The 15,157-nt window shown below is 35.0% G+C and overlaps 4 protein-coding genes and 1 pseudogene across 4 annotated transcripts; 4 read left to right on the forward strand and 1 right to left on the reverse strand.

Moving 5' to 3' along the window:
* The first annotated feature begins 434 nt into the window (after positions 1–434).
* On the forward strand, positions 435–7,240 carry LOC120189071 (annotated as a pseudogene).
* On the forward strand, positions 5,248–8,112 carry LOC120189070 (ATP-dependent Clp protease proteolytic subunit 5, chloroplastic-like). The gene is made up of 9 exons (XM_039192406.1): positions 5,248–5,543; positions 5,697–5,816; positions 5,911–6,025; positions 6,120–6,212; positions 6,317–6,362; positions 6,487–6,559; positions 7,252–7,286; positions 7,393–7,481; positions 7,815–8,112. Exons 1-9 carry the CDS (start codon positions 5,425–5,427, stop codon positions 8,022–8,024), a joined length of 900 nt encoding a protein of 299 aa, XP_039048337.1. The 5' UTR covers positions 5,248–5,424; the 3' UTR covers positions 8,025–8,112.
* A 2,222-nt stretch (positions 8,113–10,334) lies between these two features.
* Positions 10,335–10,788, forward strand: LOC120188839 (cytochrome c oxidase subunit 5C-like). The gene has a single exon (XM_039192226.1). It carries the CDS (start codon positions 10,520–10,522, stop codon positions 10,709–10,711), a length of 192 nt encoding a protein of 63 aa, XP_039048157.1. The 5' UTR covers positions 10,335–10,519; the 3' UTR covers positions 10,712–10,788.
* A 502-nt stretch (positions 10,789–11,290) lies between these two features.
* LOC120189109 (calvin cycle protein CP12-1, chloroplastic-like) lies at positions 11,291–11,740 on the forward strand. The gene has a single exon (XM_039192444.1). It carries the CDS (start codon positions 11,337–11,339, stop codon positions 11,736–11,738), a length of 402 nt encoding a protein of 133 aa, XP_039048375.1. The 5' UTR covers positions 11,291–11,336; the 3' UTR covers positions 11,739–11,740.
* A 1,793-nt stretch (positions 11,741–13,533) lies between these two features.
* LOC120189108 (bZIP transcription factor 53-like) lies at positions 13,534–14,650 on the reverse strand. Its single transcript, XM_039192443.1, has one exon. It carries the CDS (start codon positions 14,192–14,194, stop codon positions 13,760–13,762), a length of 435 nt encoding a protein of 144 aa, XP_039048374.1. The 5' UTR covers positions 14,195–14,650; the 3' UTR covers positions 13,534–13,759.
* Positions 14,651–15,157: the final 507 nt, after the last annotated feature.

The following is a 15,157-nucleotide window of genomic DNA, read 5'->3' on the forward strand; positions in this document are numbered from 1 at the left end:
ATTATATTAAACTTCTATAACTGCATACAGGTTGAAAGAGCCATGATAATTATTCGAAAAATATTATTCCAATATTTAAAAGTAATATGCAATAAAATAAAGGTAAAAATATTGCAAAACTCCTTGTCCATTAATGAAGATTTTATTTTGGTCTTTATTTTGCACAACTGCTTTCAGTGATGGTGTACTAAATAACAATCCTAAAATTAATCATTTTTCTTGTCTTTCTAATATACACATTTTTTTCATTTCAAAATTATAAGGACTAAAATGCATTTTGAACTATATTATAAGGATCAATACAATATTTTTTTATCGAAAATAAAATATATCTATTCGAGTGCGCAAGGTTTTAACTTGCGCACGCTTTTTGCAGCGTAAAACCGTGTGAAGAAAAGACAAGGAAAGAAATGAAGGACGAACGGGAAATGAGAAAGAAAAAGGCGCGAGAAACAGAAGAGGGGGTGAGTCGTTTCAGCGAGTCAACCCACCGAGTCAAATTATCTAAAAATCCAAAATCCCCAACTTCCCAGCCCACATCCAAAAGGAAAGCACAACGGGAGGGTGTGGCAATAGCAAAAAAATGGTGAACGAGGAGATGATTGTATTTGTTACCACCACATCCGTCCATCCTTCTCTAACCCTAAAACCTCTTTCTCCTTTTAACCCTTCTCTTCCTTTCTTTTCCCCTCCTCTACGAAAATCATTATACTCTTCTTTCACATCCTCACCTAATCTATTTACCTTCCTCTCCCTTCTTTTCTCTCTTTCCCCCTTCCTCTCCCTTTTTATCTTCCCTTCTCTTTCGTGGGTTCCTGGGTTTCTTCTTTACCGCTATCTCGAGAAGGTACGTAGTCCCGTTTGCTGATTTGATCTGGGTCGAATTCTGGTAAATTTTCAAGTATCGGTTTCTCGTTCGATGGATTGATTCGTCGGAATTTGGGTTTTTTAATCTCGGGTTTGCTTTTCGTTTGATGGTGATTTGACCTTTCAGAATTGTGGGATAATTCTATTCTCTGATCGTTTGTAACAATTTATTTCATAGAATTATTTGGTTTTTACCCTGTGGAGTTGGGGTAATTCTCTCTTATACTGCATTTGAATTTCTTTGCTTTCTTTCCCGATTTACTTGATTTTGATATTTTGATCAATTGCTTATGAAATTTCAAGTCTCTGATTGTTTACATTGGTAAAATTCCTTTAGCTTGATCATGCTTCTAGCGGTTTTCAGGGATCTAGTATTAATTGTCATTCTATTATGTATTTTACATGTTTTTAAGGATGCTATATCATATGTGAGATTCTTTAACCTTTTTGTTCTCCATTTTCTTGTTTGATCTGATCTGGCTGTGATAAATTGAAGTTGCTTTGTTATGATTTGGGATGTATGCAATTTAAATCTCATAATTTGATTTTTCTTTCTTTTAGGATTAGTGATCTTGCTGGAACATCCTTCTCAGGAAGTTAGCTAATAACAATTTATCGCCATGGCAGAGTTTTCTGGTACTTGCCTTAATGGTGTGAACAATGCCTTGAAGATGAAGAGGAGTCAGCCTTGTCGCCGACGTCGTCCTGATTCACAGTCTTTTTCTGAAAGTCAAGATCACTTGCCTTTGTTATCGACACCGTGTGAGCAAGGTCTCTAGCAATGAGAGTGCTGGTGGTGATGCTAATTCAAAGCGGAAAGAAGCCAATCTTAATCAATATGTTTCTAGGATTTCTCCTGATACTGGTTTTGAAGTTGAAATTTGAGAAAACTCATAAAAGAAAGAAAGATGGAGGGTTCAACGCATTTTATGAAAATGAGCCTGGGCGAAGCGGGTTAAATAGTAAGCGTACTGGCAAGGGTGTACTTGCTCCTGGTAATTGGAAAAGCACAAGCAAGGGGAAGGAGTGGTCGAAATTAGAGTCAAGGGACGCTGAGATTCAGAGTTCAGTGCAAGCTGTTACTGATAGTAATGAAAGCAAGGTTAAAAAAGTTAAACTCAAGGTTGGAGGAGTCATGCGCACAATTCATGCCAACTTGGCAGATAATGGGTTGCCAGTGACTGCGTCTTCTGCGAGAAAGAACAATCTCCAGGTAGCTAGTTTTTTGTTTGATAATGGCAATTTTGTATTGAAAAAGGGTTCTCCTTTGTTGTTTAATGTGGATGCCTTTCCTCTCAGTTAAGTGAGTACAATGTATTTTATAGCAGGAGGCATTTGGAATGTGTTGAAGAAGGATCTAGTTTAGGAGCTAAAAATTACAATACCTTAGGAGACTGCACCCATATAAATTATCATGCTCTAGATTATGTATGGGATTATTTAATGGAACTGTATTCCTTTAGGTGACTGATCATGCGGGATTAAATGATTGGGTAATAATATTGCAAAGTCTTGGCACTTGTAAGGAAAATTATGTATCAATGTACTTTACAATTATTATTTACATCTTTTAGTAACATTTCGAATTCCACATGATCTTATTATTATGCCTTTTTATTGCAGGGAAGTACCAATGATGGGAACTCACCTACAGATAGGAGTGGCTTGCAAGGTGTACCCTGGAAAGATTTCTCCAAAGGTGGATTTGGTTTTGGGAAGGAGGATTCTTTGGTGGCAAAGACTTCTGGAAAGAATATCTCTGGTAAACTAGGAGACCATGGTGACACGGTTCATAAAAGCAAACGGGTCCCTAAGAAACGTCTACTTGATTGGGAATTCAGTGAAGATGACAATGATGATGAGATCCGCTACATGGAAAAACTTAAAACTTCAAAGATTAGTACAGAATTTAAGGAAGATGAGGATGAATCTAGTAAGAAACAGAAAAAGATCTCTACAGTTTCCAACATAGAAAATTTTGGCACATCGAGGTCTGCCAAAAATGGGAAAAGGAAGCATAGATCAGATAAGGTATCTGAGGATACCGACTATGAGGATGAAGATGAATTAGTATCTGATAGTGAGCTTGAGGGTAAGAAGAAAAAGAAGCAGAGGAAAGAACCTGTTGACACATCAATGGAGAGTAAGAGGGAAATAACTCTCACAACACGTCAACGTGCTCTTCAATCAAGCAAAGATGCCTCTTCTGCACCTGGTTCAAGCTTAATTGAGTTTCCAAATGGTTTACTGCCTGCCCCATCGAGAAGTAAGCAATTGTTTCAGCCATAATACTTTATGCAATTTATTGGTCATTGCCCTCCCTTTTTACAGTAATTGTTATGGATTGTAGAGGAAAAGGAGAAACTCTCAGAAGTGGAGCAGCAGCTAAAGAAGGTGGAGGCTGCTCAGAGAAGAAGGATGCAAGTTGAAAAGGCCAACAGGGAATCTGAGGTTTGTTCCCCTCTCCCGATCATCATATGTTTGAATATTAATTTTAAAAATTCTATGCAAAAAGTTGAGCTTGTTTGAATTAATTTTTTAGGCCGAGGCTATTAGAAAAATGCTTGGCCAAGACTCCAGTAGGAAGAAGCGGGAAGAAAAGATGAAAAAGCGTCAAGAAGAAATGGCACAGGTGCTTGGAAACAAAAGTTTACTGAAACGTAATTGTTTTTTTGCAAGTCTTATAAATTAATGTCATTTTGTCTAATCTTTTCATATATGTATAGGAAAAGGCTGTTAATGAAGAGATGCTTGCATCAAATACCATCAGATTGGTCATGGGTCCTGCAGGAACAACTGTGAAATTTCCCCGGGATTTGGGTTTCCCTACTATATTTGATTCCAAACCCTGGAGGTATTTACCCCTTGCATTGTTCAAGTTGATTCAGTTTAACAAATGTTTGGTTCCTTATGTTTTCGGTCTGAATATCTTGTTACACTTCTCCTCGTGAAAACTGTGCGGGGCCATTGTGCGCTAACCCATACAGGTATCGAGATTCGAAGTCAAAGCTACCTCTTTGTAGCCTGCAGTGCTACAAGGCAATTCAACTGCAGCTGCTGGCTGAAACTACCTGCTAGTCCTGCTGAAGATCAAGCTCTGCCCTCTTGTGCATGTGGTAAATTCTGCACATTTATATTCATTTCATCTCAGGGACTGATTAAAAAATGGGGCTAAATGCTCCCCTTTTTTGGAGTTATTAATGTAATTATTCTAGGTACAAAAAAAAAATAGTTTACTGAGTTTTGCTTCCTAAGGTAGAGCTGGGAATTGACCCCATGCTCATTGTTCAACGCTCTGACACCTTTATGGACAAATGACCATCACTTGGATCAGCTTTGTTGCTTTGTTTTGTGACGATCTATTTGTGGTATGAACGAATTTGAAATTTTCTCATGTAACCAAAAGTTCAAAAAATAATATTATTTTCATTTTGAATTTAATTATCTTCTTTTGCTATTATATAAAAATAGTTAGGTATATTTTATTCATATTCAGCAATTCGAATGATGTTTTATTTTAATTGTATGGAATGAAATATTATTTATTGAATTATTGTATTAAAAATCAGGAGAAACTACTTCGTCGGCCTTCCAATTTTTAAAATGCTATGAATTTAGGCGCCATTATTAAGAAGAAGAAGAAGAAGAAGAAGAAGAAGAAGAAGAAGAAATTCATTTCAGTCATCTAATTGTTAACTCTAACGATGTGGTGTGGTATCACTATCTGATTGATCATAAAACGAAATTAAAATTTGTTTTTAAGACTGAGATTTCGAATTGCTCTCAACTAAGATATTTATTACATAATTAAGAATACTAATATTATAAATAATATATTTTAAAAGTAATTAATATGTATTAATGTTATAACATCAATTGTAGTAACAAATATCTGAATTGAGTGTTGTGATTGTGCATTGTAGAGTTTTTCTGAAGCACTAGGATTGGAAATTTTGGTTCCAAAATTATTATTTTTTTATTTTTTTTAACTAATTAGATTGTATTGTCTTATTGGATGTACTTCTTTATAAAATAAATAAATGAGATGCGATAATGAGATGTCATCTGATAGGGTTTAACGCTCTGGTATTGAAATAAAGAGAATTCATAACCGTGGTGACTAAATTCATAACAATCCAAAAATTGGATGAGTGAATTGAAGGATCTTTTAGGTGACCAAATTAATAGCACCCTAAAAGTCGGATGACTATTGGTAGTTTAACCTATAAATGAAATTCATTTAGATATAAGATAGTATTTTAAGTTTTTAACCCAAAAGACTATTTGTTTTGTTTATGGGTACCCGTCCGTAATCCAAATTCGGGTCAAAACAATTAAGATAATTTGTTGGTCGGGGAAAAGATATTGAAAGCAAAAATTTTGTTTGTAGTTACAGCACTGCACTCCTTCTCTAGAGGCAGCTTCACTACCCTTATCGCCACCGCCGCCTGTAGCCCTGACCTGCATTTCCTCACTCCATTCAATAAAATCCCAGAAACACGCCTCTAAATTCAATAACTTTTTCAGGTTTGGTTTAATTTTGGTTCATAGGTAAGAATGGCAAGCACGTGCATATCGACATCGGCTTCGTCTCTTCGATTAAGTTCTCCGCTCTTCTCTCCAACCAATCTTGATTCTCATAAGTTTTCTCTTCCTTTGCATCCCCTTCGTCCCAGGTACTTTCTTTTTGGTTTCATCTTGGAATAGAACCCATGTTTTGTTGCAATGTTAATTTCTTCAGAGAGGGTCCAAGATCCATTTTTTTATGTTTTCGATTTTACTTAATTGGCTAAAGTTTTATAAGTATTTTTTTTTAATTTCATTTTCAGGAAATTGAAGAAGCTACTTAGTAATCAAAAGAATGTGATTAGTTCTCAGCCAAAGGCTGTTTACACAGGAGATTTTTGGTCTCCAGAGACAAGTTCTCGACAGGGAATTTGGTCAATAAGGTAAGAGCTTGTATGGAACTATAACCCCCTTTTTTTAAATTTTTTTTTTTTTGTTATAAATAAAGATGAATGATTTTATTCTGTAACTATGCAGGGATGATTTGCAAGTTCCATCGTCACCTTACTTTCCTGCATGTGCACAAGGGCAGGGGCCGCCTCCGATGGTGCAAGAGAGATTTCAAAGTGTTGTCAGCCAACTTTTTCAATACGTAAGGATTTGGTTTGGTTGTGAGTTTTAGCTTTAGCAAAACTAGGTCTTTCTCTTTTCAGCTTCTTATGTTGGGTGTTTGTTTCCGTTGTTAGAGAATTATTCGCTGTGGTGGAGCCGTTGATGATGATATGGCAAACATTATTGTAGCCCAGCTTCTCTATCTTGATGCTGTTGATCCTAATAAGGTCTCTTCTGTTCCATGTTTGCTTACTTCCTCTCAATCATACACATCTTTGGATCCAGTATGCATGTTATTTACGATTTGTGTGTTGTTTGCTCTTGTCAACAGGACATTGTCATGTATGTCAATTCCCCTGGAGGGTCAGTTACAGCCGGTAATGTATCTATCTAATGAGAATTATGTATTTATACTTCCATTGGGTGGTTTCAAATGCCAATCTACGTACAATTTTCATTGATTTGCCTAACTTGTGTGGTTTTGAATCCCTCCTCCTTTAGGTATGGCTATATTTGACACCATGAGGCATATCCGGCCTGATGTCTCAACTGTGTGTGTTGGACTTGCAGCTAGGTATAAATTGATTGATGTAAATTATTTCTGCTGACAGTCCAATTATATTTTCAAATATCGAATATGGAACATCAGATAACAATAGTTTTGCAGCTATGCCAGCTTGCTTGGTCTATTAATCAGGGATAATTTATCTTAACTTTGAAACTTATGGGTTTTTATTCATTCTGACAGATGTTGCATCCTTGATGAGTATATTCTTAATATGAGTAATATATGTATTTTTCTTTTGACTCAATGGGCCATAATACTTCAATTTATTTGAGATCGAGGAGGTCTAGTGATAGGATTTGTTTTATTTTATTTCTCATGTTCCCCTACTTGATGCTTGACCTTTGTATTTGTACATTCTGTTTGGCGTCCCAACTTGTTCCTAGAATCTTGATGACAAAATAATCACACAATCCATTTGACTGTCAAAAGAATCTTATGCTCTTTATTTAATATTTACCCAGATGCTTGGAAGCTTAGAATTGGGTTATAGCTTCACCTATGTTAACAATATGACAAACTAAAGTTTCTAATGCAAGACCATGAGATTGACTTTTGGAAATTTGTAAACCTTTTTTCGTGAAATGCATTTCTGAAAATGAAGATGTTTATGGATGCTCCTGAGAATAAGATTTTCTATTTTCATGGGGATCCAATTGTTTTCTTTTAGTAATGGAGATGTTTTATTTTTCCATGAACAGCATGGGAGCCTTTCTGCTTAGTGGAGGAACCAAAGGTATATCGAGTGCTTGTGTTTCGTACCATTCATAGCTCTGTTGTTTGATGTAATTTCCTACGGTCTACTAGATGCACTTATCCCGTTGTTTTCTTCGAAACTCAAGGAAAACGATACAGTTTACCTAATTCAAGAATAATGATACATCAACCTCTTGGTGGAGCTCAAGGAGGTCAAACTGATATCGACATTCAGGTATGGGTTTTTCTCTGCAAACTTCATATGTTCTTTAAATTTTTTGTGCTTCTGCCTTCCCTAGGCCGTAACCCTCTGTGGGAATCAAATAAAATCAATTTATTCTAGAATCTTGATGTTTTTGATACTATAAGAGACAGCCAAGTGTTAGTGAACATGTATTTTTGTTATTAAAGATAAGAAAAGGATTAGACAGTGTACCAGTGGGGTGCCCTCGTGAGGACTCTTGCCAAACATCAACAATTTGGATTTGTTGAACTGTGCTTAGCATGTAGTTTCATTTTAGTTCAGTTAAGCCGTAACTTGATGGTTGAACATTAATGATAATCACAGGCAAATGAAATGCTGCACCATAAGGCGAACTTAAACGGGTATCTTGCTTACCATACTGGCCAAAGTTTGGAGAAGATTAACCAGGATACCGACCGTGATTTTTTCATGAGCGCAAAAGAAGCCAAAGAATACGGACTAATCGATGGTGTCATCATGAATCCTCTGAAAGCTCTTCAGCCACTACCCGCCACAGCTGATAGTGATGAATAATAGCCTCCTGGTGTTGCTATTTGTTACTTTTAGCTAACTTTGCTATCAACGTATGCTGTTTAATGGATAATTCTGTGTTTCACCTTGACTCATCTCTTCTGCCACTTTATCCACTTTTGGGGTTTTCTTAGATTTAACTATTTAAGGTGTTTGTCCGAACGGTTAAAAGCATTCATTCGCGAAAATTTTAGAAATCCAATTTCATTGAAACATCGTCAGAGGAGATTAGAGCATTAGAAATTGAACCTTTAGATAGAGTTTTGTCGATTTTGAGTGAATTTTGTCGAAAATTTATTCAATAAAATAAAGTGAAATGAACATTTTAGTACTAATCTTATTGCAAATGACGATTGATAATAGGCAATAATTGATCGATAATGGAGGTATGAAGAGTTGAAAGTTTTCTATCTAAAATTGAAATATTTTAAAATTTATAACAATAAGTTGGTTTAGTGAGATAAGATATTAGATCCTTAAGCAAAGTCAGAAATTTAAATCCCGACATTTGTGAACAAAACAAATTGAGTTGGAAGGGTCATCTTTATCTATGTAGTACTCGATTTGAATTAATCGATTGATAAACCGAAAACCGATGATTATACTAAAAAATAACAAGAAAAGAATAAATCATCATGTTGTATCTAATGATTCAACATCTTAATTGAATCTGAAACTAAAGTTTAATATTAAAATTAAAATAAATTAAAGTTCAGCTATAGAAACAATACAAAACTTAAAATTAAGTGATATTTCAGATAATTTACCCTAAATTTAAAATAGAAATCAACCAAATATGTGGATGAAATAATTTCTTAAAATTGTGGTATTCAAAGAGGAGAAATGGAGATGTTGGCCCATCCTGAGTTGAGCCCATTATTTCACAAGGGCAAAATAGAAAATTTCTAAACTATATTGTACAAAGATCCAAAGGTCGTGGAAATCAATCACAGGTTCCCTTGATTTCTGAATCTTCATCACAGCCTTTCAGGTAAACCCTAATCTATCGCTCTCAATTGTCTCCATCTTATGCCTATGCTTGGAAACGTTGATTTATTTGTTTTAGTTATTGCTCTGGAATATTTGAGATCCGTTTCAGGGGTCTAATATTAACTGCAAAATAGGTTTTACGATCGTTTCAATTATGCTTTGAAAGTTCCGGCTAAATTTCCTATATTTCTTTTACACCTAACTGCTATTCGAAATGTTAATATTTGTATATTTTCATTAGTTTAACTGTTTGGCAAACTAAGAGAGTGGAGACGAGCTATCCATGTATTTAGTTTGAGTGTTTAGACCCAAGAGATAGTATATGTAGTTTCATCGAAACTGCCATTGAATTGAAGTAACCAAAAAAGAATGAATTAATTGAAGCTTTTGATATGTTGTTTTGGAATATAGGAAAGACATTAGGGCCTAACTCCACTACTCCATTGATGAATTTAAGGTGTAAAGCATTGAACAATGCTCAGAGTTGATACGGTCCTGGAACATAGCTTAAGTGATGAAGAATTTAGCAGGGCTATGTTAGGTTTAAGCCTGTAATCTCTTATGGAGCCAACATGAAAGTTGTTTAACCACATATGCTAACTAAAACTACGTTGGCCTTGAACCAAGGCACTTTTTCTTGCTTATGTATATGTATCTCCCAAACCTTTCTTGCTTTATAACCACCCTGCAAATCACCAACTTGTAACATTGCATCTCTGAGTTTAAGTAGTTTAAGTAACATTGCCAAATAGTGCATCCTTTCAGAAAATACTTCTCAATCCAAGCCACCCAAAGTGAACATGATTGAGTAAATATCAGCCGCAAGCATTTCGTCATGCAGGCTTTATTCCATACGGTGTATCTTTAACCCCGAGTCCTCCTCTTTTTGGTTGACAAATTTTCTACCAGCTAACTCTAGCTCCTCTAGCTGAAATTTCTTTCTCCTTCCAAAGAACTGAATTGCATACCTTAGTAATCCTCTTGATCACCTTTGAAGGAAAAATAAAAATTCTACTCCAGGAATTTTGTACACGAAAACTATATTGGTCCCAAAACAAATAGATAGATAAGTAGTATATATACATACATAACCATCTTGGGTGAAAAGAAACAATATTAGGGAACAAATCTGCATATGCAATTTCAGCTTCCCTCCATTTGGAGCAATATAGTTTGAAACCATGGCTTGTAAAGCCATATGTTTTTCAGAAGTAGCATGAATTTAATGTTATAAATTATAATTGGTTAAGCTTACTCTATATGTTTATTTGATATGGGTTTACTTGCGACTTATGGTTACCTATATTTTCAGGAATTGCCATATGTTTCACTATTAGGTTTATGAACCTTTGTGATCTCTGCTGGTTGCATTTCTGTTTTGTCAATTGATTTGCATGTTAAAATTACTTTAAGTTGTGGTATTCTTGGATTCCTCCATTTCTACGGTTGGAAGATGAAAATTTTTTATTCTTGGTTCCAGGTTTATTAGATTCAACTATAGAAGTGAAATGGCCGGATCTAGGATTGCTCATGCTACCTTGAAAGGACCAAGTGTCGTTAAGGAGATAGTTATCGGAATAACGCTCGGCCTTTGTGCTGGTGGGCTTTGGAAGACGCATCACTGGAATGAGCAGAGGAAAGTGAGAGCATTCTATGACATGCTTGAGAAAGGCGAAATCAGTGTTGTTGCAGAAGAATAAGTATTGATGTTTTGTGAATTTGTTGTGACAACTTTGGCTCTATTTTGATCTTTGTGATCCTCTTCATTTGGCTCTTTTATTTATTTTGTTTATATATCGAATATGAATAAAATTTTATTAATAAAAATATTATTAGTAATAGTTGTTGTTTTATGTATAAATAACATTGTATATGCTTTTTTAATTATTTTGTTTATATATCGAATATGAATAAATTTTTAATTATTTTTTCAAGTTCAATTATATATTCAATATATGTATAATTAAGATAAACGAATAACACTTCTAAAATCTTCAATAAAACAAATTGAACACGAACAAAAAAACTAATTCATTTGAAGCATACATTTAAATTTGATTTATTTATTAATATCGTCATCTCATATTATTAAAAAATTAATTTATTTATTATATATTTTTTTAAATATTTTAATATAATTAACTTGAAATCAATGTTAAAAAAATAATATTCCAATAAATATCTCAACTTGTATGGAACGTGGAGATATATTATTGGTTGCAAGGTGATAAGAAATTTGTGGAGCATTGCGTTCCCAATTAAAGACCCCAATTTCCGGAAAACATAGCAAACCATTTTCTTTCTCTAAGAGGGAAAACAAGAACAATGACAATGGCAACCCTGTCTAGTCTTAACCTCGCAACCCCAAGGATGACAGCCAACCTACCGGATTCTAACAAGGTTAACACCGTCAAGGCTCCATACCTTAACCAGAACCGGCCATGGAAAATGGTAACCCATTTGGGTTCTAGGAGGATGCGGGCGATGGTGCCCGTGAAAGCTGCACCTGATAGCTTATCGGAGAAGGTGGAACAGAGCATCAAGGAAGCACAAGAGGCGTGCTCCAACGATCCGGCGAGTGGAGAGTGCGTGGCCGCTTGGGACGAGGTGGAAGAGCTGAGTGCAGCAGCCAGCCACGCTAGGGACAGGATGAAAGACAACGATCCTCTGGAGAATTACTGCAAAGACAACCCTGAGACTGATGAGTGCAAAACTTACGATAATTGAAAGTTATGGGGTTATTAGTTTATGATCCTTCTGTTTTAGATGATACAGAATGGGTGTTGTACTCTTACTTTGTTTATGTGAAACTGAAGATCATTTGGTAATTTAAAACGTTTATTTATATCACGTGAACTTTTCTGATGCCGTCCAGAATACGGGTGCTTATCGAATGAGTGGACGCGAGTTGTATGGGGATCTATATTTGTGTTCGTTAAAAAAATTTGTTGGTAGATTTAATTCGTTATTTGTTAAGTTCGTTAAATTTTTACTTGATTTGTGTTCATTAAAAAAATTTATTCGACTTATTGTTCGTTAAACTCGATGCTCATTAAGTTTATCGAAATTTTTATTTTATTTTTTTAATTATAAGTAAAATTTATTAATATTATGTAGAATTTAATATAAATATAAATTAATAAATTTAATAAAAATATTATCAAAAGAGTGTAAGATATAATTTTAAAATTTAAACTCTAAATAATAATTTATAAATATATTAAAATAATAAATATAGTTTGATTTTTGAGTATAGTAAAATATTAATTAATAATTTAGTATTTTTTTATTGTTTATTAGAAAATTAATAGATTAGTAATTTATCATTTTTTCTATTATCTATTACTAAATTAGTAATTTTTAATGATATAATTTTTTAAGATAACAATTGAAAAAATTACATAAAAAAAATTAACGACCTTCTGCAAACTTATCGAGTCGAGTTAGACTTTACTCGAATCCACTCGTTAAGGTCTTGAGTTGAGATTGAGTTTGACTTGAGTCATTCCGAATCGAGTTTTTATCAAAGCTTGATCGAGTTGAATTTGAACTGCTCAACTCATTAAGGACCTCTAGTCTCGATATGCTTTAGCAATGAAACTATGCTTTATTGATAATTGGAGTCTGGAGACTTTGAATACCCTAAATTAAAACTTGATGTAAAAAAAAATCATGGGAGTCTACACAACTACTCTCTTATAAATCATAATAATTTTTATAAAGAAGAGAGATTGTTTGACATCAAATGGACGATTATTAAAATTAAAACAATATCGTTTATCAACGTATAGATATACTTTTTTTTATAAATAAATATGCTTTCATATATATTATTTTACACGACATGTTTATTTTAATGTTATATATATTTTATTGAAAAGTTAATATTTAAGTAGAGAGTTTTAAATTTTATGATTAAATTGATTACGTAAAATAAATTTTCCAAGAGAAAGCTAGAAAGAATCCAAGAATATCACTTGCTGGCGTTGGCCAAATCTATCTACCATGAAGAATATTAATGTATTGGATAAATCATATGACGCGGTGCGTTGTCTACAAAGACTGGCGGCAGCCATCCAAATTGGAAACGGTTTACAAATAATCCGTTTATTTTATTTAGTTAAGGTTTGCCTACAGATATTGTTTACAAGACGTGTTCATGTTGAATTTGACAATTTCGCATACATTATAACTATAACAAACAATGGTATAAATCCAGAGTGATAAATATGCCAATTCCACCTCCAAACAAAACTCCATTTAAATCATCTATTTTGAACGAGTCAATGATTCCAACTAGTAAATTTGTATTATTTTCGGAATCCAAATCATTACGTGTTCAGACATTTTTAAATTTTATTCATTTCTTCATCCAATTATTCAGAATTTATTCGTATCATTTTGAATTTGAATATCCTGATATCAGAATCCGAAGAACCATAGCAGCATTTAGTTAAATGCTCTGTTTATGATTCCAAATCAACACACAATAACAAAGAAACTGACAACAAAAGAGCCATCGAAATCCAAAACCAACATTTCACAGTAGAAATCCCAGAAAACAGAATCACACCAAAGAAACCAAACTCAAAATTCAGCGGACTTCACATCACATAGTTCTAATAGCATAATTATATTAGGAGACAGTTGCATAAATCTAATTTACAAACGACTCCCAAGCACAGACCGACTCCAACAAAAGGACTCACAATTGCCAAACAGGAAAGGAAGGGTCTATGCTTATTCCATCAACACTCAAACATGTCGACCGATGCCATGATTGGTTGTATTGGACAAGGGAGATGACATGGTTTCATCAGAGGATCCGGAATCTCCGGTATATCGACGGCAAACCCGCTGACTTCTTCCACAATGTGCAGCACCGAGTTCAGGGACCGCAGCCTCTCAGTCAATTCCACCGCCTGAGCTCTCAACACGTTGTTTGCATTTTCCATTTCGATGTAGCGTTGGGTTGCAATGTTGATCTTCTCAGAGAGAAGACCGTTATCTTTCTGCAATGCGCTCGTTTCGTTCACTAAATCTTCGAGCTGCTTCTGCTTTCTAACACGCGATCGCCTCGCGGATTCACGGTTGGACAACATTCTCTTCCTTTTCCTCTCGTCAACGTTTGCATATCGAGGATCGGAATCAGAAGAACTCGCCTGCCTTTGCACAGTAGCCATAGGTGAAGTGTTTTCTTTGTTGATCGAGAAGATTATTTAGATTGGAATATGAGAAATTGAATGATAATTAGGGATTTGAAATTTCAATAGTCAAGATTGATGAACAAATTCATGAGAAAACGTAGAACCAGTAAAGGAAGACAACCGAGAACGAGTGAAGAATACGGATTCGCCGCATGAGGATTAAGTTCATAGAAAATCTAAAATCATTGAAATGGTTTTACAAACCGCAGATTGAACATGAAAATAAACAGCAGAGAAATAACAAAGAACAAAAAGAAATCCTAGATCTAAACCAGATCTAAACGAAAAGGAGAAGGGAAAACGAAGCCTGGAATGGAACAATAAAAATGAAGAATACTTAGCTGGTTGGGCAAAGGGAACGCGAGGAGAGACCGAGAGTAGACAACACGCGCGCGACCAAAAGCGAAAGAAAGAAGGTTGAGAAAGGTAGTGGAAGGGGGTTTTTATAACAAGGATGGGGGATTGGATTTGCTTTGGTTAGGTTAGGTTAGGTTAGGTTTGGTAAAAAGAAAATATAATAAAAAAATAGCAACTGAGGTGGAGGGCTATTTGGTCTTTTGGATGGTTAACTTTTGAAACAAGGAGTGCGATCGGTGTCACCGCCAGCCATGCATATTTAACGCGTTCTTGCAGTCCTCTTCAAAGATTTTTAGGCAAAAATGCCAGAATAATGCATGTGGGGAATATTTTTTCCCCAACTAATGCCCTTTGCCTATTATTTCCCCAAATGGGGTGAAATATACAGTGCTTAATGTGGTTCTTTGGAAAGCTCGGCGTCTTTAGGCTGTCGTCGTCTTCAACTTGGATATCCCGGCGTCTTCAGCAGATGTGGAAGCGTGGGAGCTGTGCATGATCTCTCGGCGTCTTCAGTTGGATTCTTCATAGGAACTCTCGGCGTCTTCAGTGCTGTGCATGGGACCGGACGTGAGAATCACGGGT

This window comes from Hibiscus syriacus, unplaced genomic scaffold (assembly GCF_006381635.1).
Source record: "Hibiscus syriacus cultivar Baekdansim isolate YM2019G1 unplaced genomic scaffold, ASM638163v2 tig00116951_pilon, whole genome shotgun sequence".
NCBI lineage: Eukaryota > Viridiplantae > Streptophyta > Magnoliopsida > Malvales > Malvaceae > Hibiscus > Hibiscus syriacus.

Bases quoted from the DNA above. Each gene is read 5' to 3' on its own strand.
- LOC120188839 (XM_039192226.1), top strand. From the start codon at position 10,520: ATGGCCGGATCTAGGATTGCTCATGCTACCTTGAAAGGACCAAGTGTC.
- LOC120189109 (XM_039192444.1), top strand. From the start codon at position 11,337: ATGACAATGGCAACCCTGTCTAGTCTTAACCTCGCAACCCCAAGGATG.
- LOC120189108 (XM_039192443.1), bottom strand. From the start codon at position 14,194: ATGGCTACTGTGCAAAGGCAGGCGAGTTCTTCTGATTCCGATCCTCGA.
- LOC120189070 (XM_039192406.1), top strand. From the start codon at position 5,425: ATGGCAAGCACGTGCATATCGACATCGGCTTCGTCTCTTCGATTAAGT. The intron at 6,213-6,316 runs GTCTCTTCTGTT...TCTTGTCAACAG, and splicing joins ATGCTGTTGATCCTAATAAG to GACATTGTCATGTATGTCAA. The intron at 6,560-7,251 runs GTATAAATTGAT...TTCCATGAACAG, and splicing joins TGTGTTGGACTTGCAGCTAG to CATGGGAGCCTTTCTGCTTA.